This window comes from Callospermophilus lateralis, chromosome 9 (genome assembly GCF_048772815.1).
Source record: "Callospermophilus lateralis isolate mCalLat2 chromosome 9, mCalLat2.hap1, whole genome shotgun sequence".
In the NCBI taxonomy this organism is placed as follows: domain Eukaryota; kingdom Metazoa; phylum Chordata; class Mammalia; order Rodentia; family Sciuridae; genus Callospermophilus; species Callospermophilus lateralis.
This window is the reverse complement of record NC_135313.1, coordinates 64,768,183-64,793,357: the sequence shown is the minus strand read 5'-3', so window position 1 is coordinate 64,793,357 and position 25,175 is coordinate 64,768,183. Positions and strand designations below refer to the sequence as shown.

At 33.6% G+C, this 25,175-nt stretch overlaps 1 protein-coding gene across 5 annotated transcripts in view; it reads left to right on the top strand.

The window, feature by feature from the left end:
• LOC143407307 (sodium channel protein type 2 subunit alpha) overlaps positions 1 to 24,920 on the top strand; it is a 93,660-nt gene extending 68,740 nt beyond the window's left edge. For 3 of the 5 annotated variants that reach the window (XM_076866463.2, XM_076866462.2, XM_076866464.2), the window contains exons 17-26: positions 23 to 143; positions 1,895 to 2,049; positions 3,489 to 3,662; positions 6,289 to 6,411; positions 7,833 to 8,114; positions 11,577 to 11,634; positions 13,976 to 14,109; positions 14,461 to 14,565; positions 20,875 to 21,145; positions 23,725 to 24,920. In XM_076866463.2, coding sequence (XP_076722578.2) covers positions 23 to 143; positions 1,895 to 2,049; positions 3,489 to 3,662; positions 6,289 to 6,411; positions 7,833 to 8,114; positions 11,577 to 11,634; positions 13,976 to 14,109; positions 14,461 to 14,565; positions 20,875 to 21,145; positions 23,725 to 24,920 — 2,619 coding nt within the window. Of the gene's footprint in view, positions 1 to 22; positions 144 to 1,894; positions 2,050 to 3,488; positions 3,663 to 6,288; positions 6,412 to 7,832; positions 8,115 to 11,576; positions 11,635 to 13,971; positions 14,110 to 14,460; positions 14,566 to 20,874; positions 21,146 to 23,724 lie in introns of all 5 variants that reach the window. The other 2 variants (XM_076866460.2, XM_076866461.2) reach the window with 1 other exon arrangement.
• The last annotated feature ends 255 nt before the right edge of the window (positions 24,921 to 25,175 follow it).

The window sequence follows — 25,175 nt, the reverse complement described above, 5'->3', positions numbered from 1 at the left end:
TCTCTGTGGGATTGATTTTCAGAAGCTCAATGCAACCAGTTCATCTGAAGGCAGCACAGTCGATATAGGAGCCCCCGCTGAGGGAGAGCAGCCTGAGGCGGAACCGGAAGAGTCTTTGGAACCAGAAGCTTGCTTCACGGAAGGTCTGTAAGGCATTGGGCGCCTGGCTGTTGTCTCTCTGTCCCGGTTTCCTCACCCGCTTACCTCTCTATCTACCTTTAATAGTCTAGGCCTGTCTAACAACTGTTTATTTGCACATTCTTTGCTTTTTCTGTATCAAAGCAACGGCAGTTTTTAAGAAACAGGTTTAACTTACATAATTAGATGCTTTTTTATTTCTGAGGATCCTGTTCACCTTGGAGATATCTTGATAACTGGCTTTTTCTGTAGTCATCTAAAGTATCTCATGGGAGACAACACCAAACCATACATATCTTTCTTTAGGTTTAGAGATTTTTTTAAAAAGAAAGTGAAAGTGGTAATTTGTCTTTTACTGTTTGGTCATAGGATAGTGTATGCTAATTGATATATGTACATGTCAATCCGTTCTTTTATTTTTTTAAAAAATATTTCTGGTTGTAGATGGACAAAAAACCTTTATTTTATTTATTTACTTTTATATGGTTCTGAGAATTGAACCCAATGCCTCACACATGCTAGGCAAGCACTCTACCACTGAGCTACAACCCCAGCCCTCAATCTGTTCTTAAGTAACAGTTCCCTGTGCTACTCAAGATCAAAATTTTTATTATTTGTTAACAAAAACAATAGATCATAAAAATGCTGAAATGAGCTTCAAGTTATATGATATTGGGCAACATGTCATTGGAGTAATCTCAAAAGTATTTTCTGAAGAAAGATAAAATTATGTTATTTGAGGTATGAATCTGTTACCTGTTGTAATAATGCTGTGTAGCAAACCAACTACTACCATTTGGCTCTAAGATACTTTTCTAGTCTTAACTTCTAGTTCCTTCTCTGAAGCTCTCAGAATGTCCTGTCACTAAATTTTGCTTATATTACTTCTTCATTCTTACAGCTTCATGTTCTAGACATGATTCTCATGTATCTTTTAAGATCTAGCCACAACTCCACACATCTTCCATAAGGTTTAGAAATTAAACTTCACTGATGAACATTTATAAACTTTTTATCTTGTGATAATTGTTGCTTTCCATAACTATAGAATCTGTAGACAAATCACACCTAGTTAAAATGCATCTTCTTTTACAGCAAGGATGTCTTATATGTCATAGTATTATAGTAGTATAATTTCTTCAATTTGATTTTTTTAAATAAAGCTAATATTAAGTAAATATTTAGGAACCTTTGCTCTAGTAGTCCACAAATTATACAAATTATGTAAACGTGCTTATTATGTTGGTACAGCTAATGGTCAGAATTAAAGCAACCCAAATATTCAATAATAATGGAATAGTTACATAAATTTTAGTAATACTATTTAGAAAAATATTATGGAATATTTCTTAAGTATACTTGCTTATGATAAAATGGGAAATATTTAAATATACCATTAAATGAACAGATTTTAAAATTCATATATGTATAATTTCCATATAGAATGGAATTACACTCAATACAAGGGCAGGATGGAAATACCAACTTTAAGTAATATTACTTTTCTTCCTGTCATTCTACTTTTACGTTTTCATAATATAATATAATCTACTATAATAGTCCTAGAAACATAAAAATAAATATTTATTCAATGAAGAGTTAAAAGCCATATAGACTGTTTTGATTCCTATAAATAAAATCATCTTAAGAAGTAGTTATTTGTAATATAGGGGAATAATAGAGATGCATGTTCCACCAATACAAAGATAAATGATTAAAGAGTGAATCTTTCTTCATTTACTCTCACATATTTTAGATTGTGTACGGAAGTTCAAGTGCTGTCAGATAAGCATAGAGGAAGGCAAAGGGAAACTCTGGTGGAACCTGAGGAAAACATGCTATAAGATTGTGGAGCACAACTGGTTTGAAACATTCATCGTCTTCATGATTCTGCTCAGCAGTGGGGCTCTGGTAGGTGGTACATAATCTGCTCCTTCACCTTTTCCCTGAAGCCCTTTCCCTTTCCCTCCAATGAACCTCATGTTGCACTCTTTAGAATAAGATATTTGTGAGAATGAAAGACAATACATGTGATGTATTTAGCACAACATGAGAGGCCCAGTAAAGAGCAACTGTCATTGCTTTGTCTGGAGTAATCCTCAGATGGAATTAAACCCAGCTTAGTATGGTATCTTATGATAATTAAAGATTTTTAGTAACAGGTCATCTATTAAGAATGAGTGTGTATATATAATGGGCAATTGTCAGCTAAATACCAAACTCCTTAACATAAGCTCCATGCTTCATGGAACTCAACTGTCTTGTTCACATGGATTCACTACTTGCCAACCGTGGTGAAAGGCAAAGAGTGAGCTAACTCAATCACCGAGAAATAGCGAGAGCATTGCAAACCTAATGTCACTTACTGGAATGGCCAGTTTGGTCAAAATGCTGACCAATATAATGAAAACGATGTAACTCATTTTCCCATTTGATGATATAAATATCATTGCATTTCCTTTGCTTTTCAATTACTTACTAGAATGTTCAATGAGTTGGTTTTATTATGAAGATAACTGCATTGTATCTGGAGGCCTCTAAGCTCACTTCTGATTTAACCAAAAATCCTGCATCCTGCCATGTACTCTGTCCAGAAGACCAGCCTTGTATTTTAATGCCAAGGAGAGAGGAACCTGTGAAGTCTTATCAGTGGCTGGCTAGTGATTATACTCAGTTTAGTCTCACCAAATTCCACAAACATGCTGGCACCATGACTTGTTTCTGGGAGCTTCCAGCCACAAACTGAGCTCCAGAGCTCTTAGGCCCTTGTGTTGAGCCCTGATCATAAGCCTCTTTTGTCCTTGATCCAGGCCACCATGTCACCCAGGTAGTTTTCCCTATAAGAGGATTGATCTAGATAAATTGACTTTTCATTCTACAAAGCCAAGGGGCTCCTGCAGTTGAGTTCCCTACCTTTTCCCAAGAACTCTACAAAACGAGGACAGAGCATATATGCCCATCCCGGTGAGGGGAGGTGAGTAAAAGAAAATAATCCCTTTTCTTTTCCAGAAGCCAAGGGGCCTTCTTGCCCATTATTTGTATCACTGTGAGGGCACATTTCAGTGATTGCACTGAAGAAAGCAGATCTACACCCAAATGACTTTCTGCCTCTTAAAATTTTAAGCTCTTTTGGGATACTCTAATACCAAAATTTAATTATTTGAATTCCTCAGGGGACTGAAATGCCCACTCAATAGTCACTTGTGTCCAGATAGCCATAAAGTAAATGCAGCCCTAAGAAGCACTAACCCATCCTGCCTTGGGCACCCCATGAAAGGTTTGCATATTTGTCTTTCCCTTATACATAAATTAGAGACTGTTTATGCAATGAAACTGTCTTCCCTTTACAGGCCTTTGAGGATATATATATTGAGCAGCGAAAAACCATTAAGACCATGTTAGAATATGCTGACAAGGTTTTCACTTATATATTCATCCTGGAAATGCTTCTAAAGTGGGTTGCATATGGATTTCAAATGTATTTTACCAATGCCTGGTGCTGGCTAGACTTCCTGATTGTTGATGTGAGTATTCTGCAGTCTCTTATTTCTTCCCATGGCAGCTGATAGTAGGTACTAGTCCTGAAAATGGTGGCTGTCTTGTAGTGGACACTCAGTAAGTCCTGCAGTGGCTGAAATATAAATGATACTTTCTACTTTCCCAGTGGAAGGATGCCTAAAATATTTATTGCCAACTAAAGTATGTATACTTTCTGGGAAGAAAAATTAAATGCCACCTTATTTTCTTATTGGTTTAGGTTCAAATTTATATTAGAAATTCTAAGTTATTCAAAATCATATATTAATTATGGAATTTTTTTTCACTCTCACATTTCACAAAATATAAATATTTAAATTCTTACCAAGCATCTTTGTCATTAGTATCTTTATCATGAAAAGGGCCTGTTGAAAAGTGTTTGTCATACAAATGGAATATTAACTCCAAGGAAATTTGAAAGTCCAAAAAGCAAGAGATACCACTTGATTTTTTTGTTGATAGAAACAGATTGACTATCAACCAGTTATTTAAAGGTTTATTATACTACATTGGTGTTGAAATAACAGAAGGTGGGATGCCAGAATACAGAAGAGTTTTAAAATAATTGAATATGAGACAAATTACTACTAAATATAACATATGTGTACATGCAGAATTACATTAAAGTCATCTGAAAATAAAAAAGACTATAAGTAATATTTAAAAGTATATATGTTTGAACACTGTGAATAATGAAAAAATGTACTAAAACTGTAGCCATTTATTTATTTGAATAATGGGATTATGCGTGATACTATAACTTTTTGCTACTTAGCTTGTGGTTGTGATAGTTTGACAGATTGTTAATAAAATACCTAATACTTAAAATATCTATATAAAGATAAGTCACAAAGTCCACACTACTTGAATAGAGAAATATTTTTAAGAGAAATTTAGGTTTCCTGAAGTTCATACTCATATTTCCTAATATATATCTATATCTACTATTTTTGACTTAGGAAAATTATGAGTATATATGAAACTGATTAATACTGTTTTTTAAATAAAATATGTATATTGCTCATCTATTCTGTTATGGAAGCTACAAATATAACTAAGTCATTTTTCTCATCCTGAAGGACTTTCAGTCTAACAGTAAGGACAGATAGTTATTCAATGACATATTGGCACCTGTATTAAAAGTGCAATTTGCTTCACTTGAAAGAAGAGGAAAGGGAATTGGAGTGTGGGTTGAAATTTGAGGGATGAGAACATCAGCAGGTTAAGATGAGGGAGGACACCAAGTGTTAAAACACTGATGTATGACGTGTAGGGCCAGTTCAAGAAACAAGTCCTCGGGGGTGGGCATAGACTGCCAGGAAATAAGAGAAAAGTGTTTGCTGGTTTTGTCATTGAATGACAAGGTAACAAAAGTTAGAGAAGAGTATGAAGAGACCCAAGATGCTATCCAAGAAATTTGGACTCATGATTCAGTAAAGAGTAAGCCATTGAAGAATGACATACAGGGAAGTGACAAGACCAGCTTGCTCTTTTAGGGTGCCGGTGCGAATAATGGAGTAGAAAGGGAATCATTTAGAAATCAAAAGACCAATTAGAAGACTGCTACAGTGTCTGAATGTGTCTCCTTTTCAAACCTAGCAATACAAATTACATTAAAATAGCATATTTTACAAGCTCTTTTAGTCAGTTGATAAATATTTCCCATGTTCAGAATATTTTTTCATGTTTAACTTTTATCTTTCATTCTTTAATGTATGCTATCTCTTTTTGGTTCTGTCTTCAGAGAAGGTAAAGTACTGTAGGTCATCATTTCCTATATACAGAAAATCCTCACAGTTCATAATTCAGTTACTTTGTTTTTTCATTACCTGTGAAGAGGACTACAAATCCTAAAACATCTGATTTTAGGGAAACTAAATAAACCAGTTGGAATACAATTTTGTAGCTAATTTTTTTTTTCTAAATTTGGAGATTTCACTTTCAGATAGCATTGAAAAATTGGTTTAAGTAAATTAAGATTTTGTAACAATATTCTATGTGTTTTACTTATTACTATTAAACATTCTTTTACAAATATATATTAATATAATTTTAAAATTATACTGCACATTTGTTTTCTGTTTATCTGCTTTTGGAATGCTGATGTGCTTCAGGATGAAATACATTTTCTTGACATGAATTTTCTATATATTGTCAAAGAAAATCAGACATTTCTGTGCCACCTATAACTAGTTTTCTTTTTCTTTTTAGCTCAGTATTTCAAAATTTTAATCGATTTCATTAGTCATCTGTATGAATGACTAAAAAAAACATTTTTCTGGTAAACTTTTTGTTATACTAATATCTCAACTTATTTTATTTTAATTCACTAATTTTATTTGATCTATTTAATTATGCTTCTCAAAATGTGGTTTATGGATCAGTATTTTGAACCTTACCCAGGAACTTGAAGAAATGCAAATTCTCAGGCCCCACTCCAAACCTACTCAGACTCTGCCAGCTGTCAGTATTTTTAATGAGCCCCTGGGGATTTTGAAATTGACTGAAGCTTGAGAACCACTGCATTATTGCACAGAGAAAGGATTAACTATGTAGCCAAATGTGTAGATGTTTTGCCTGTAATAAGAACATTGTGTTGTTTTCTCTGTGTAGGTGTCATTGGTTAGCCTAACTGCAAATGCCTTGGGCTACTCTGAACTTGGTGCCATCAAATCCCTCAGAACACTCAGAGCTCTGAGGCCACTGAGAGCCCTATCTCGGTTTGAAGGAATGAGGGTAAGACGGAGTACTTTAGAATTGGATAAAATCATAGTTGAACTTATCTTCTTTTTACATTAGAAATGACAAATCCAAAGAGGACTTCTAAGTTCTACATGCACATTGACATAATCAATCAGTCAATGTTTATCAGATGTCCATAGTACCTGCCATTATTAAAGACACAAAGCATAATGCCTGAATGTTTCCTAAGATCTAGATTCTCACTCTGTGAGAAATCTCTTATTTTGGGTACACTTCTAATCTGAATTAAGATTTGCAGGGCTGGGGATATAGCTCAGTTGGTAGAGTGCTTGCCTTGGGTGCACAAGGTTCAATCACCAGAACCACCAAAAGAAAAAAAAAAAGAAAAAAAAAAAAAAAAAAATATATATATATATATATATATATATATATATATTAGCTCTTTTTATTCCCCTTATAAATGTACTAGCAAACCTACTTGCTATCATTTAAAACTACCACACAATTACTTAAAACTACCATACAATTGCTTATCTTTTTTCACTGTTCCATATGATGTATTTTGAGCCTTTTGAAGCCTGAATCTGGCCTTTTTCAAACACAGGCTAAACGAAGTCTAAAAAGTAGGTCAGCTGTGGAAATCTGAAACTCACATAGAAAGGTGATACAAAGGAACAGGGAGGAATTTGTGCTGATGTTTGGCATCCCCAGGGACACAAAACCTAAGACCACAGCCCTACCATCTAAAAAATGATGCTGCCCTGTCTCTATAGTTTAATTGTTAAGAAGAAAGCTGCAGAAAATGATGCTTTTTGTGATATTTGAATATAGTTACTTAGACTTTATCTGAAAATTACAAACAAAATCAGAGATGAATGTTGTGTTTAGGGGTGTGTGTGTGTGTGTGAGTGTGTGTGTGTCTGTGTGTATGCATAGTTATATAGAAAGTAATTGTTATATGTTATATTCTTTTCAATTTGAAATCATTATTTTTTCCATAGTAGATTTAATTCTTTCAGTAATGGAAAAATTTTCATATTTCCTATGTATAATTTGTCCCCAGATATTTTCTTTTACTCTCAAATTTTGGTAGTAAATTGTATTGTTTGCATTTACACTTTTTTATGCTCACATGATGATCTTACTTATATATCCACGTAGTCTTAATTATTCTTTGCATTTTTAGTTAGTTCCATTTCTTGATGAATATCTGCTACACATATATTCTTCTTCTCAAGAAAACGTTCTACAATGTAAATTCACTTTTTACCCTTTCAATAATAACTTCAAAATTCTTAGCTGACTACCAGATATTTTTACCCAACATTCAACTTTGAGAACAGATATATTTTCTATAATTTGACTGTTACACTTGTTGTCATGTTTAAAAGTAAGTAAAAATAAATACTAATTATTGGATGTTCACTTTTTTTGTCCCTCTCATCCTGTGCCAGGTTGTTGTAAATGCTCTTTTAGGAGCCATTCCATCTATAATGAATGTACTTCTGGTCTGTCTGATTTTTTGGCTAATATTCAGTATCATGGGAGTGAATCTCTTTGCTGGCAAATTTTACCATTGCATTAACTACACCACAGGAGAGATGTTTGATGTAAGTGTGGTCAACAACTTCAGTGAATGTAAAGCTCTCATAGAAAGCAATCAAACTGCCAGATGGAAAAACGTGAAAGTGAACTTTGATAATGTGGGACTTGGATATCTTTCTCTGCTTCAAGTAGTAAGTCACCATTTTATTATTCCCAGTGTTGTAAAATGAAAATGAGTATAAAATTCTTCTTCTCCACAATGAGATATCAACTCACTTCTGATATCACTGCTGTTAGAATGCCTATTATCAAAAAGAAGAAATATAACAAGTGTTGGCGAATATGTGAAAAAACCCTTGCACAGGGTTAGTGGGAATGAAAATTAGCATGGCCATTATGGAAAACAGCATGCAAAATTATAAAAGAGCTACCATATGATCCATAAATCACATTACTGGGTATATGTCCAAAACAAATGTCAAATCAGAATGTGAAAAAAGACACACTCCTATCTTTTTCACATGCAAATTTCACATTGCAAATAGAAATATACTGATTACTCTTGCAGCATTATCACAATAGGCAACTCTGGAATCAACCTAAGTGGTCATCAGTGGATAAACATATAAAGAAAAAGTGTCATACATACACACACTCACAGACACAATGGAATACTATTCAGCCTCATAAAGAAAAAAATCTTGTCATTTGTAACAGCATGGATGAACCTATTAACTAAAATAAGCCAGACACAGAGAAAGGAAATACCACATGATCTCACTTATATGTGGAATCTGAGCAACAGAGTAGGATGGAGGTTAACAGGGGATGAGAGTGGGGAGAAGAAATGTTGAGCAAAAGACAAAACATTTCACTTCAACAGGAGAAATCAGTTCTGGAGATCTATTGTCCTGCATAACCACTATTAAGTAATAGCAATGTAGGATATACTTGAATATCACTAAGAGTATATTTTAAGTTCTAAACACAATGTTGATATGCATATACCAACTAATAGATACAAATATATCAATAACACAAAATTGATAATGTATATACCAACTAATAAGAGTTACCAATTACACTTCTCCTCCCTGACCTTCTTTATCCTGATCTTCTCCTTCCTGACCTCTATTCCCTAATCTTACTTTTTCTTGAATCACCTCTATATAAGCTCCCTGTTTCTGCTGATGGGCAGTATTATCACAGCTTTTGTATTTCTTTTTTGCCAGCAAAGCCATAAACACTCTTTTTTCCTTTTCCTCAAGGAAAAAAAAAAAAGAGTTACCAATTACATAATGGCACATGTTTCTAAATATCACATTGTACCACATAAATAAAAATAATTTTATGCCAGTTTAAAAATAAATAAAAATTTAAAAGCTACTAATACAAAAATGCATGTAACATTAAGGATACTACATAGGTGCAATTAACAATATAAAAAGAAAAAGGAAATAAAGTACTTCTTAGTATATGAAAATACTTCCACATTCCCATCTGCCTAGACTCCTCCATGAATGCTGACTTAACTTTTCTGCAACATGTTGGAAACAAGTTAGCTCTACAAAATTTATAGTCTTTCAGACATGGGCATTAAGTAGAAAGACACTAACTAGTTCATTGTTAACTGGGTTTCCATCTGTGTTCCCACTGTTTTTCTCCATCCCATCAGAGCAAAGGAGAGGTACTTTTCTGGGGTAGGCGGGTGGAGAGGTGTGCATGTGGCTAAGGGGAAGAATGGTAGATTTCTGGATTCCTTCTCAGGTACCAGACAGTAAGGAACTAGACCTTGTCAAGTCTCCACCTACCCAAACTTCATCAATACCATAACCAAATTCCCTACCTTCACACCCAACTCTCCTTTTCTGCTCATCTTCTTGCCTGCTAATTGAACACTTTCAGATAGGAAGACTGCTGTCTTACAAATGACAATCTTTCTATCTATGAATTCTGCCCAAAATTCATAAGAATTCACTGAGCCCTTCAAATGTGCATAGTATGTTATATCTACTTGCTCCTGGAGGCAATCCACATAAACAATCTTCAATATTAAAGGAATACTGAGGAGAAGGCTATAGTCTGTGGCACTAAGGAACTGAAAATAATATCCAATCTTTTGTTTTCAGTATTACTATTTCCACAAAAAAAAAAAAATATTGATCAAAGTTACTCCATTTTTCCCATGCCCTTCCCCCCCATTATGGATCAGCATCCACTTATGAGAGAGAACATTCAGCCTTTGGTTTTTTTGGGATTGGCTTACTTCACTTAGCATGATATTCCCCAGCTCCATCCATTTACCTGCAAATGCCATAATTTTATTCTCTTTTAATGTTGAGTAATATTCCATTGTGTATATATACCACAGTTTCTTTATCCATTCATCTATTGAAAGGCATCTAGGTTGGTTCCACAGTTTAGCTGTGAATTGAGCTGCTATAAACATTGATGTGGCTGTGTTACTATGCCAATTTTAAGTTCTTTTGATTGGGCAAAGGGGAGGGAAACATGGGGAGAGGGCATGGGAGCAGGAAAGATGTGGAATGAGTTGGACATCATTACCCTAGGTACATGCATGACTGTACATATCGTGCAAGGCTGTATCTTGTACAACCAAAGAAATGAAAAGTTATGCTGCAATTGTGTACAATGAATCAAAATGCATTCTGCTGTCATATATACCTAATTAAAATAAATTAATTAATAATTTAAAGAGAACATTATATTAAAGCTCAAGAATTTTAAAACCAAAATCAATAGTCTATAAAATCTGTAGAAAAAAGAATGTAACTTACACAGGGTAAAGCATCAGATTGAAACTGATTTTCAACAGCAAAACTGCCTACAATAAGACAATGGAATAATGTCTGTATTATACTGGTTTGAAATCCCTTATCTATTGCATAACCCAAATAGTTTTAAAATAGAAAGTTTTGAGAGTGTAACAACACAATTTATTTGTAAAATATAACCATATGTGAGATAAAAAAAAGAATAAAAATATGGAAAGCAGTAAATTGTAGTTAAATATGTTTGATTTCTGATTAGGAAAGTTCTTCTCATATACTAGTTGTTTCAAAATATTCAGCAACATTAAGGATATTGTCAAGAATAAATTCCTAAGATTGGTCGTCAGTGATAACTCTATGTAGAAAAGAATAAGTGGAAAAGAAAACATAAGAGCAAATAATGCAGTGTGCTTTTGAATTTGTTTCTTACTGGTGGTACTCTTAAAATATTCATACCAAGTCAAAAGCTGTTGATTATGATAGATGTCATAGAAAAACAAAAGTTGAAGTATTTTCAATGTACATATTATAAAACATTGCCCAAAGAGTTTAAATATTAGCCTCAAAGTATTTTACATACATATATTAGAAAAAATCTTAACTACTTTGGTACTCTTTTCTCCTTTAAAATTACATATAAAATAGTGTACATATTCATGGTGTGCCAAGTGATATTTTAATACACGTATATACTGAGTAATGTCCAATTCAAAGTACATGTATCTTCTACTTAAAACATATATTATTTCTTTGTGGTAAAAAACATTCAGAATCCTTCTATCTAGCTTTTTAAATTTTTTAAATAATTTGTTTTATAAAATCATAACATGGGAAAAACTAAATATTATTATTTTTTTACAGGCTACATTTAAAGGATGGATGGATATAATGTATGCAGCTGTTGATTCACGAAATGTAAGTCTATTTAGAGGGAAAATTGTTTAGTCTGATAAAATTATTATTTCTAGTGTTGTAATTTACTTATTTTAATAAAACAAAACTATGTATAAAGCTATAAATCTATTTATAGAGCACAAATATATTATAAAAATATATATTTAATTGTATTAAAATATTTTATCTCACATTATTTCTTCCTTGATGAGTTTTTTTTCCTCTACCCATTGTGATTTCTCTTTACTTTTTTTTTATTAAATATTTACTTTTTAGTTATAGATGGACACAGTATCTTTATTTTTATGTGGTGCTGAGGATCAAACCCAGGGCCTCGGACATGCTAGTCGAGCACAGTACCCCTGAGCCACTACCCCAGTCCATTCTCTTTACTCTTTAGGGTGCTGGGTATTAAACCTGGGATCTCTCACATGCTAGACAAACATTATACCACTGAACTATATCCCCAGCCCTCATTGTGAATTTTTTAACACTGTTATAGTATTTAGCATGGCAATTGACACTTACTAATGTATTAACTATATTTGTACCATAAAGCATTTTATTTTTGGCTTATAATCTACCTTATACACCTCAGTACCTTTGAAATTTTTTGCACAATTAATTTCTCCCTATTCAACAAGAAAGTAAATTATGGTTTAGAAAAAGAGATTGATTGCTGGTTTGGTAGAACAAGACAGTTAAGCTCAAAATTCTACTTCTCTGGTATCAACAACTGGCTTTCTGAATGAAAACTTTCTGATTTTTTTTTTAACTTCAGAGGCAGTGAACACTGAAATCCCTGCACTGTATTATGAACCTGATATGGATTTTTTTAATTTAATTTATTACTGCTTTCTATGCAATTGAACACTTTCAGATACGAAGATGCAAATTTAAAACAAGATGAGACAGTACCTACATACCTTCCACATTGGCAGTACTAAAAAGTGTGATGATATCGAGTGCCCCTGAGTTCAATCCCCAGTACCACTCCCCACCCCCCAAAAAAGAAAACTCTACAGTAATTTGTTCACATGTATAGATAATCCATTTATAAGAATAAACATAGAAGCAACTCAAATGAACAAATATTATATGGTGATGGAAATGAATGAATACAGCCATCTTCAACCATATAGAGAAATCATAATATATAACATTCAACTAAAGAAATTAAACACATACTATGATTTCATTCATATAACGTTCAGAAATTGATGAAAGTGAACTTACTACTCAAGAATGCATACTTAGGTGTTAACTGTAAAGAAAAATAAAAGAAAATAATTGCCATAAAAGTCATGATAATGATTACCTCTGGCAAGGATAGTAGAGCTTATATTTTAAAAGGATATACAGGGTTTCTGAGATTCTGACAATGTCCTAGATTATGTATTTTACTTCATAGACATGTATTATATTTTATATCCGTGTGATGTAATTTTCCATATTAGTATTGTGTTTAATTATAAAATACTCAAAAATATCATTGCTATGCACACAGACACATAAATCAACATCTCATTAAATTGTTCTGATATTATTTAGTTTACTCTATTTCTTTAGAAAAGTTAGGTTGGTCATGATCCTCTAAATTGATTTCATAACACAGTAGATCATAATCAATGAATGGCTATCTCTGTTAGAATAGTGTCCTGTGAGATCTGAACTGTAGATTATAGCCAATGCTTGAACCAACTACACTGTGTTTTCCTAACCAAGAGTATCTGTACAAGAGGGAGCACCATTGTTACAGAAACAGTGCTCAATGAACAGAATGAATCAACAGTCTCATTTTTAGGAACGAATAATCCTGCAAAATATATCTACATGGACTATATAATAATGATCTAGCCTACCTAAAAAATGTATAATAAATACTAAATCCTTATACTTAGCAATTATTATTCACCAGGTTCTGTACTTTTCATATATGAATATATTTAACTTTCACAGCTACCCTGTAAAGTTTTGGGTTGTATTATTTTCAATTCACAGATGAGGAAACTAGGTGGAGAATGTAAATGCTAATAATTTTAAAATAGAATAATCTGGACTTTAGACTTTCTTCTATAGGAGGAGAAAATCCTCAATTTGCATGCTGTGTTGAGATCTTTGTTTGCTAAAGAAAAATGCATTTATAATCTAGAAATTTACCTTGTGAAGTTGCTTATAATTATTTATACTTTTCTGTGAATTATTTTATTCTCAACTCAGTGAATAGTCTTACAGGGTTCTTCAACCAATATTTTACATTTAAAGGTTCATTAAATCTACTTATAGAATTGAAAAATTTATGGATGTACTTTTTATTAAACAAGTATTAAATCTAATGCTTATCATTTTTCATATATTTTAGGTAGAATTGCAACCCAAGTATGAAGACAATCTATACATGTATCTTTATTTTGTCATTTTTATTATTTTTGGTTCATTCTTTACTCTGAATCTGTTCATTGGTGTCATCATAGATAACTTCAACCAACAGAAAAAGAAGATAAGTATAATAAACTTTCTCTTTGCTGGAAGATGTGAACTAAATGGATTGCACTATTTCCTTCAGGTTCCCAAATGCAATCACTAAGAGAAACCAACATAAGTCAGAATTATTTTAAGATTAATAATCTTCAAGTTTTTAAAATGACTGATAATTCAGATTTTTAATGTGTCCAGCATGTGAATATGACCTAGTATGGTATAATTTATATGTCAAAATATGCATCCCCCCTAATAGAGATATTAGGGACATTTGAAGAAAATATGGAAGTCAATTTCATGTGATTACTGAGTTGCATTTGATAGCTGGCAAAGAACATGGTTTTAATGAGTTTTGTTTTTATTTCTTTACTTTGGAGGTCAAGACATTTTTATGACAGAGGAACAGAAGAAATACTACAATGCAATGAAAAAACTGGGCTCAAAGAAACCACAAAAACCCATACCTCGTCCTGCTGTAAGAACAGTATACTTTTATCCCAGGTTCACTTTTGCAACAAAAATTGAGAGAAAGTAGTATTTTTGTGAACTTGCCACACAATAATTTTACCTTAATAATGTGACTAAGCGGGCTAAATAGCCTGAATATTTGTATATTTATGACCTGCATAATTTATACATTTATAATATGTATGTAAACATATGCATCTTAACTATAAATAAACATTTTAGTCTTAAATACTAGTAGTAGCACACAGAACTGAAGTCATTAAGGAGATCCTTATAATGTAGAAAAGAACAAACATGCAAATACATACATATCGTGGAAATAGTGAATGGTCTCTGACTTCAGTAGGAACTTATTGGAATACTTGATAGATCTCAGGTCCTATTTTCTGCAGACTATTAGTGTGTGAAATAGTTTTACAGGGTTTTTTTTCTACTTAAAAAAAAATAGCAAGCTGAGCATGGTGGCACATGTCTGTAATCTTAGCAACTTGGGTGGCTGAGGCAGAAGGATTGCAAGTTCAAGGCCAGCCTCAGAAACTTAGCAAGGCCCTAAGCAATTTAGCAAGATCCTGTCTCAAAATGAAAAATGATGGGGGATCTGGGCATGTAGCCCAGTGATAAAGTGCTCCTGGGTTCAAGTCCCAGTACCAACCAATAAATAACCAAATATCATATTTTCCCTTGCTACCCTGACCAAAAATTGGAGGATACCATGTTTTTAATAATTTTTTATGGCTCTTCCAATTATCATTTGCCAATAACTGATGTTTCTGTTTGGCTGCTTCAGGGACCTGCTATCAGGAGAGTCCTTGAGTTCTTTCATCACCTCTGGAGGAATAGTTCAGATATTAAATCTCAGGTCTCCTCCCCCAAGGTGCAGATAGTGTAAGGCAATCTAACACTATTCAACAATCCTGGCTTTGTGAATCAATTTGTGACCATATAAACCTAGCCATAATCAAATGTTCAGTTTTTAGATCTGCCACTAGCTCAAAGAAAGTGAATAGTTACATTGGACAAAATATAAGGAATGTACAGTTTGAGCATAGTCGTTGAGAAATGATACAATTTAAATAAATGCAAAGAAAAAAATAGAGGACAAATATATGAGAAAATGTATACTTCAAGGTCCTTCAAATTAAAAAAAAAGTCCTTCTCCTTTTCTCCTTTATGGAGAGAAAAGATTTTTTTTTTTAAATTAGTGAATAGTAGACAGTTTTCTGGGTTAGATGAGACAAGATGACCACATGTGTCTGAAGAAATAGTTTTTAATTGAGCAAGTGCATTGTAGTTAATCGATCAGCATAATAATGTGAAGAAAAAGATATTTTTGATAGAGCTTTACACAGAGACTGGTATGGGAATAATTCCAGGCCATAGCTAAGAAAGTAAACACATCTATGTAAACACCAATCTGTAATCTGGGTCATACCAACAGAATTGGAACGCAAGAGCTAACTGGGTCAAGAAGAAGAAACAATGGATGAGACAGCAGTGCAGCGTAGGAAACAGAATATGATGTATAGATAAGAGAATCTAAAATGGTTGACATTTTACAAAATTATTGGTTCTGTGGATATAAATTGGAATCTTTAAAAATGTTTAGAAGTAATATTTAGGTGTTATGAAATGTCTAGATTGAGACTAGAATTTTGAAGTTGTCAGAACAGAATTTGGTTGAGTTTTGAAATACAGATCCATTTTTTTTAATTTGTTCTAATTAATTATACATGATGGTAGAATGTATTTTGGACACATCACATGTAAGTGGAGTATAATTTTCATTCTTCTGGTTGTACATGGTGTAGAATCACACTGGCCACATAACCATATATGTACATAGGGTAATAATGTTTGATTCATTCTACTATCATCCTACCCCCATACCCCCTTCCCTCCTTTCACTCCCCTCTGTTTAATTCAGAGTACCTCTATTATTCCCTATCCCCCTGCCTTATTATGAATTGGAATCCACACATCAGAGAAAATATTTGGCCTTTGTTTTGGAGGGATTGGCTTATTTCATTAAGCATGATATTCTCCAAATCCATCCATTTATCTGCAAATGACATAATTTTATTATCTTTTAAGTCTGAGTAATATTCCATTGTGTATACATACACATTTTCTTTATCTCTTCATCTGTTGAAGGGCATTTAGGTTGGTTCCATAGTTTGGCCATTGTGAATTGAGCTGCTATAACATTGATGTGGCTGCATCACTGTAGCCATTTTTGAAAAATAATTAGAAAAGACAAAAGTCCTGAGCATTAATCCTTGGGCACTTCTCCAAGTTATAGGGAAAAGTAAATCAATGAGAGAATGAGAGTGATTAAACAGTGCATATCTTTAAAAAAAACAAGCAAGAAAGATTTTTCCATTAAATAACACATAGGCTTACCTGGGTAGTGGTAGGGATGCATGTGAAAATATCAATGCACTTAGATAAAATATTATCAGTAATAGTTTGGAAAGTTAGGAAATAATCTGATAAAATCTATCTATTCATTCATTCATTAACTATTCGTGCACTATGCTAAGAATTTTGATTAAAATATTCAACAACCTACAGTCCAGCTAATTCAAAAGATAATAATCATAAGTGACATTAACAAATGGAAATATCCAAGAAGGAGCAGATACATAGACCTCTGAATGTAGAAAAGAGGCAAGGGTTGATTAGCGAAGTTAAGGCTTTACCAATGTTATGTATTAGCTGAGGGTCCATGAGAAAGTATGATAGGAAAAATGGGATGTGAAAAGCCCTATAGAAGGGGTTCATTTGGGACATTTTGATAACTACAAGTAGGAGGGACCAGGCTTTATAGGAATTCTCTTTATCCTAAGAGCAGTAGTAAAACATCAGTACAGACCTAGTTAGTTTAGTTTTTGCAATGATCACTCAAGCTGTTCTACACAGACAGATATGTGCATGTTGGAGACAAGTTTGGGAGTTATTTCAAAGATGGTAGGTAGCCTGAGCCAGAGTGAAAGAATGAGAAATGAATATGAGTGAAAGTAGATGGATTTGTGAGCTATCACCAACGTGGAATTAGAAGGCGTGTATATTAACTGAATATGGGAAAGACAACAGGAAAACAAAAATGTTGAGTTTTTGCCCTCCACACTGGTTGAACAGTGATGTCATATGAGAAACAAGAGTGTTGAGAAACTGAAGATGGTAGTTTGCATAATTTGGCAACCAAATAGAGAGAAAGAGAGAAAATGTGAATAATTAGAAGAAGTAGTAAATATGAAGATTTCTTAAGATTGAGAGATTAGGTCTGAAGCACAGTAAAAGGAATCTGGAGAAGAACATATTGAAGAGTGAAAAAAAACAAACACGGAATAAAGTTGGACAGACTGTGGGTCAAAAACATAATAGTCTAGGTTAGAGTGAATTTTGACTATCAAAAAAAAGTGTGGAAATCAAGATAATGTGATATGAATAAAGAAGCAGAAGTTTTTCTTTACACTAATTAATTTTGATGTTGCCAAGAATGAAAAGGAGAAGGAGAGGAAGAAGGGTGGGGAAATGGGAAATTTCTGAGAAGGTTAGAATGATCCTTTGAACAATGAGGAATGAAAGATTGCTACTTGATGTTTAGGACCAAGATGAAGTTGGGGAACATATTCTTTGTTGGGGAAGGCTTCGAGGTTATACATTTTTTCCCCAGCATATTCTGCACCATAGGATTTAAATAGGAGATAGCACATAGTGAGTCATGATTGGAGTTGAACATTGTCATCCTATTTGAAAACTTATGGGCAGGGAATCTAAGGAACTTTTTATTGATCTTGATAATATGAAAATTTTGGATTTTAAGGTAGTTTAAAATTATTACACCCTAAATGCTACTGCTGTGAGACAAAAATGACAATTTGAACCTTGAAAGTCTGCAAACAAGTGGAAAAGAGAAAACCAAAGTTAAATAAGTGCCAACCAGGGGCTAGGGTTGTGGCTCAGTGGTAGAGTGCTTTCCTTGCACATGTGAGGCACTGAGTTCGATCCTCAGCACCACATTAATTAAAAAATTAATTAATTAGTTAATCAAATAAAGGTATTGTGTCCATCTACAACTAAAAAAAAAATTTTAAAGTGCCAACCATTTGAAAGCAGTATGGAGATTCCATGAAAAGCTGGGAATGGAACCACCATTTGACCCAGCTATCCCACTCCTCAGTCTATAATCAAAGGACTTAAAAACAGCATACTACAGGGATGCAGCCACATCAGTGTTTACAGCAACACAATTCACAATAGCTAAAATGTGCAACTAACCTATATGTCCTTCTATAGATGAATGGATTAAAAAATGTGGTATATATACACAATGGAATATTACTCAGCAATAAAAGAGAATAAAATTATGGCATTTTCAGATAAATGGATGGAGTTGGAGAATACAATGCTAAGTGAAGTTAGCCAATCCCCCCCCCCAAAAAAAAACAAACAAATTCCAATGTTTTCTCTGATATAAGGAGGCTGATTCATAGTGGGGTTTGGAGGGAGAGCATGGGAGGATTAGATGAACTCTAGATAAAGCAAAGGGGTAGGAGGGGAAGGGAGGAGGAATGGGGGTAAAAATGATGTGAAATGAAATGGATATCATTACCCTAAGTACATGTATGAAGATACAAAGAGTGTGAATATACTTTGTATACAACCAGAGATATGAAAAATGTGCTCTATATGCATAATATGAATAGTAATGCATTCTGCTGTCCAATATAACAAGTAAGAATAAAAAAAATTTAAATGAAATATTGAAATATTACATAATAAATTTTATGATAGATGAAAAAACAAAGTTTTCTGAAAGCATAGAGTGCTTAAAATTTAAAACTGAACTATAAGTCCATAGCAGAGAAGTGACAGGATTTGTTTAGATGGGAGACAGGTAAACAAGATAAAAATGATGCAATAGAATCTGCAAATTTTAATAAGAGTGTAGAAATAAGGGGAATACAGTACTTTCAAAGGTAAACTAGAGTATGTAAGAAATAAGAAGGGACTGTAGGAAATGGAATTAGACATATTTATTAGGTAGAAAAAGACCCTGAGAGGACTGTCCCAGATGAAATAATAGAAGTCCAGTCCAGCAGACCAAATATGAATTCAAAGAATAAAGCAAAAATAGAATGGATATTGTTTGATACCCAAAATTTCTATTGGAAGTAATAGAAGTCTTGCAGCAGAATATGGTAGAGCACTGGAATGGAGAATCCAGAACAATGTAAGTGTCAGGATCTGGGCAAGCTATAGATCTATCCATGTGCCAAGGTATCAATGTATTGGTAGCAGTCATTCCAGTTGAGAAAATAGAGAAAGACAGCTCCCAGAAGTTGTCAGGACCTACCCCTGTAGTCTCTAAAATATTAAGCAGATACAGACAAAATAGAATAAAACAGGATCCGGTAATCAGAACTGGCATACAAGTTAAGAATGTAATTTTACAAGATCAAAATTGACTAGGACAGTATCTGAATTGTGAATTATACCTTTTTCTTTTTTCCTTTTTTCCTTTTTTTTTTCTGCTGGGGATTGAACCCAGGGTCTGCCACATGTTAGGCAAGTGCTCTGCCTCTGTGCTACTACCTCCCATCCTGAACTATACACTTTTTTAAAAGATATTTTAATTCTTACAGAAGAGTTGCTCCATATAATCTTTGCAAAGATTTTCTTGTGTGAAGGAAGAGCATCTTACATCATAACCATAGATAACTTATCAAAAGTGAGGAATTAACCATGGTGCAGAATACAGAATTTGATCCGATTTCATCAGTTTTCCACTAATGTAAAAAAACATTTTCTTAAACTATAATATTAAGAAAAAGAACCAATAAAAATAAATTTTAAAAACTATAATATTAAGATGTTATAGCTATGTAGAGAGGAAAGAGGTCAAAACAAGAAATAAATGAGAGAAAATTCTAAAGATGTAGTTATTTATTAGATCTTTAAGCTAATTTTAACACCTACTCCCCAGCACATGGAATACAAATATTTGTTATAGTTACAAATATTTACTGTCTTTCATACACATTATACATGCACCAAGATCATAATAATTGGTTTGTAACCTACAGCCAGTTTATAAAATTTGCATCATGAGTAGTATTGAAATATCCAATTCTTTTCACATAAACTAATTCATGTGAAAAGAATTGGATATTTCAATATACAGAATTATCTATTACAAATACAGTAAATGTGATGTAGTTTTATAGAAGCTACATTTTCATATTGCTATGAGATAAGTTGAATTAGATTTTATTAAAGTTTCTGAGTGAATTATTTATTTTATATTTTTCAGAACAAATTCCAAGGAATGGTGTTTGATTTTGTAACCAAACAAGTCTTTGACATCAGCATCATGATCCTCATCTGCCTCAACATGGTCACCATGATGGTGGAAACTGATGACCAGAGTCAAGAAATGACGAATATTCTATACTGGATTAACCTGGTGTTCATCGTTCTGTTCACTGGAGAATGTGTGCTGAAACTAATCTCCCTTCGTTACTACTATTTTACCATTGGATGGAATATTTTTGATTTTGTGGTGGTCATTCTCTCCATTGTAGGTAAGAAGAGGTGCTTTTATTAAATTATGGAATTTAATAGTGAAAAATTGTGTTTCAAAACTTTAGAGGTGATTTTCACTAATTTTTTCATTCATTTCAAAATTTTATTTGTATTTCAATAGTCTGTTCTTCAGTTTGTTATTTATCCAATTTTGTCTGTGCATGAAGTGATGTGTTAATTTTTTTTTAACGTTCAGCTTTCATTTATCACCTTGTCCCATTTCAGAAGACAATAACTATAACTTGTTGTAATACTTTTGTGCCCAGTAATATTCCCATGGTATAGATAAGTCTTGGTTTGAATAAACTAAGATACACATTTACACATAAATCATGTGGTCAAATAGTTCATAAATATGATGTATTTGGTAATTGAAATAGTGTATGTATAAATTAATATACATGATTACACATATAAACATAATGCTATATTTGAATCAGATATTTTTCTATGATTTTGAACATACCTTTTTATAAATAGATATTATGTTCAAAAAATCTGATTCATTATCATCAAAGTATACTAAATTCTTATGTGTAAAATACTCCGTGAGATGCTAGAAGTCATTTTAGAAGATTTTAGACAAGGGTCAATCTATTTGAGAAAAGGAACATATACAGGAAAAGTAAAATAGTGTACAGCATAACTCATTTTATTTCACTTTTCATGGGTTTTTTAAACAAATTAATGGTTCATGGCAACTCTGCATCAAGCAAGCATATTGACATTATTTTTCTAACAGCTCAGATAATCATTAACATTATTTAGAAAAAAAGTATTTTAATAAAGGTGTATGTATATGTTTCAGAAATAATGTTATTGTACATTTAATAAGCCACAGAATAGAATAATCATAAACTTTTAGATGGCCAGAAAATCAAGGAATTCATGTGACTCACTTTATTGTTGTATTTGCTTTATTGTGCTTATCTGGAACCAACACTGCAAATCTCCACAGTATGTCTGTATTCCTATTTACACTACTTTCTCTAATAGAATAGAACATTATAACTATGTGCAATTTAATTTTGTTCTCATAATAATGACATGAGGTAATAATATAGTCATTAAAAGATGAGGAATATAAAAAAGTTGATCTTTTAGAAGTTGAGAATTGAATGGTGCCGCAGTCCAGCTGCAGCAAAATAGCCGGCGGCGGGTGACAAGCAACTTGTGTAGATGGATACAGCAGGAGTAGGAGCCATTTATTGTAGGACAGGAGCGGTATTTATACATTCCACACAGCTTATCTAATTAACATAAAATAGATACAGCAGTCAACCAATAAGGAATCTCCACACTTAATGGCTCGCTGAGGTTATTTCACAAACCACTCCCTCTGGCATTTTTCCAGGCGCCATCCAGACTTGTTTACAGACTCTAACAGAATGGTGTTTACCAAAGGATAGGGACAGTATGGAGGAGGGCAGATGGGGAGGGCTTATCAATGAGGATTATTGTTTTTTGGCAGTGTTGGGTATTAAACCCAGGACTTAGTGCTTGCTAGGAAAACTCTACCACTCACAACACCCCAAGCCAGGAATAAGTTATAGTTAGGTAAGAGTATAAAGTGTTCGTGTGATACCACACAGTATGGTGACTATAGATTATAATAATGCATGTTATATTTTTAAAAGCTAGAAAGAAAGATTTTTACTCTTTATTAATGTAAATGTTCGAGGATAGAGGTTTAGGGTAATTTTAACATTACACAATGTAACATATATTGGGACATAACATGGTACCCCATAAATATGTGCATTTTTGCTTTTGAAAGCAATACAATTTTGCTTTAACAGATGAGATTTCAGGGTCAAACAGATCTGACCTGGGATTCCCTATTTGTGCTTATCAGCTCTGTGAACTAAGACAAGTTACATCAGCTCTCCAATTCCTGGTTCTCCAAGAAATATTTTTGTAAAGTATTATTGCAAGGATTAAATCAGGTTATGTAAATAAATGTATTTATCACTCTGCCTAGCATGAAGGAAAGACTCAGTAAAAGTTACCTTTAACAACAGAAAGTTGAAATTATCACCATTTCATACTGCATAACACCAAAAGCTAGGATTCAGTTTCCAGTGTGTCTTTCTCCAAAGCCAGGATTTTCTCTCTGTTCCCAAATATAACAAGATCACTCTCACTATCTCAGAAGGACAAGAACTCTCATATTCCTAATCAGAAATCTTATTTTATCTTTTACTACTTACACAAATAAAAGGACTAGTATTTCTATGTTGGCTACTGTCTATAACATCTTTAGATTTTCAATGGTTGACTCATTATTTTAATAGGTGTTTTTTGATAAGGGAATATTGACCATTAGGTATCTTCATTTGATATAAAGTCTTTAATGTTATAAAACCAAAATACCACTTCCATTTTACTGAACAACTACTGAATATATATAATATATACAACTACTGAATATATATATATTTGAGTTATATGTGCATGTATGTGTAGCTAACTCTTATATATACTTTTTGTAAAACCCAATAAGTGTTCATCTTACAATGTAAATAATTGTTTTCTGCTATTATTAACACTATTTTTGTTGGTTAATGGTTTTCCACAGGAATGTTTCTTGCTGAGCTGATAGAAAAATATTTTGTGTCCCCAACCCTGTTCCGAGTGATCCGTCTTGCCAGGATTGGCCGAATCCTACGTCTGATCAAAGGGGCTAAGGGGATCCGCACACTGCTCTTTGCTTTGATGATGTCCCTTCCTGCCTTGTTTAACATTGGCCTCCTGCTCTTCCTGGTCATGTTTATCTACGCCATCTTTGGAATGTCTAACTTTGCCTATGTTAAGAGAGAAGTTGGAATTGATGACATGTTCAATTTTGAGACCTTTGGCAACAGCATGATCTGCCTGTTCCAAATCACCACCTCTGCTGGCTGGGATGGATTGCTGGCACCTATTCTCAACAGTGGACCTCCAGACTGTGACCCTGAAAAAGATCACCCTGGAAGTTCAGTTAAGGGAGACTGTGGGAACCCCTCTGTTGGGATTTTCTTCTTTGTCAGTTACATCATCATATCCTTTCTGGTCGTGGTGAACATGTACATCGCTGTCATCCTGGAGAACTTCAGTGTTGCTACTGAAGAGAGTGCAGAGCCCCTGAGTGAGGATGACTTTGAGATGTTCTATGAGGTTTGGGAGAAGTTTGATCCTGATGCAACCCAGTTCATAGAGTTCGCCAAGCTCTCTGATTTTGCAGATGCCCTAGATCCTCCTCTTCTCATAGCAAAACCAAACAAAGTTCAGCTCATTGCTATGGACCTGCCAATGGTCAGTGGAGACCGGATCCATTGCCTCGACATTTTATTTGCTTTTACAAAACGCGTTTTGGGTGAGAGTGGAGAAATGGATGCCCTTCGAATACAGATGGAAGAGCGTTTCATGGCATCAAACCCCTCCAAAGTCTCTTATGAGCCCATCACCACCACTTTGAAGCGCAAGCAAGAGGAGGTGTCTGCTATTGTTATCCAGAGAGCTTACAGACGCTACCTCCTGAAGCAGAAAGTTAAAAAGGTTTCATCTATCTATAAGAAAGACAAAGGCAAAGAAGGTGATGGAACACCTATCAAAGAAGAAATCCTCATTGACAAACTAAATGAGAATTCTACTCCAGAGAAAACCGATGTGACACCTTCCACCACTTCTCCCCCTTCCTATGATAGTGTGACAAAACCAGAAAAAGAAAAATTTGAAAAAGACAAATCAGAAAAGGAAGACAAAGGGAAAGATATCAGGGAAAGTAAAAAGTAAAAATAAACAAAGAATATACTCCATTTTGTGATCAATTGTTTACAGCCTGTGATGGTGATGTATTTGTGTCAACAGGACTCCCACAGGAGGTCTATGCCAAACTGACTGTTTTTACAAATGTATACTTAAGGTCAGTGCCTATAACAAGACAGGGACCTCTGTTTAGCAAACTGGGACTCAATAAATCAGAGAAATAGCATCGAAAGGAGGTTTCTGTTTTCACAACCAGCTGACACTGCTGAAGAGCAGAGAGTA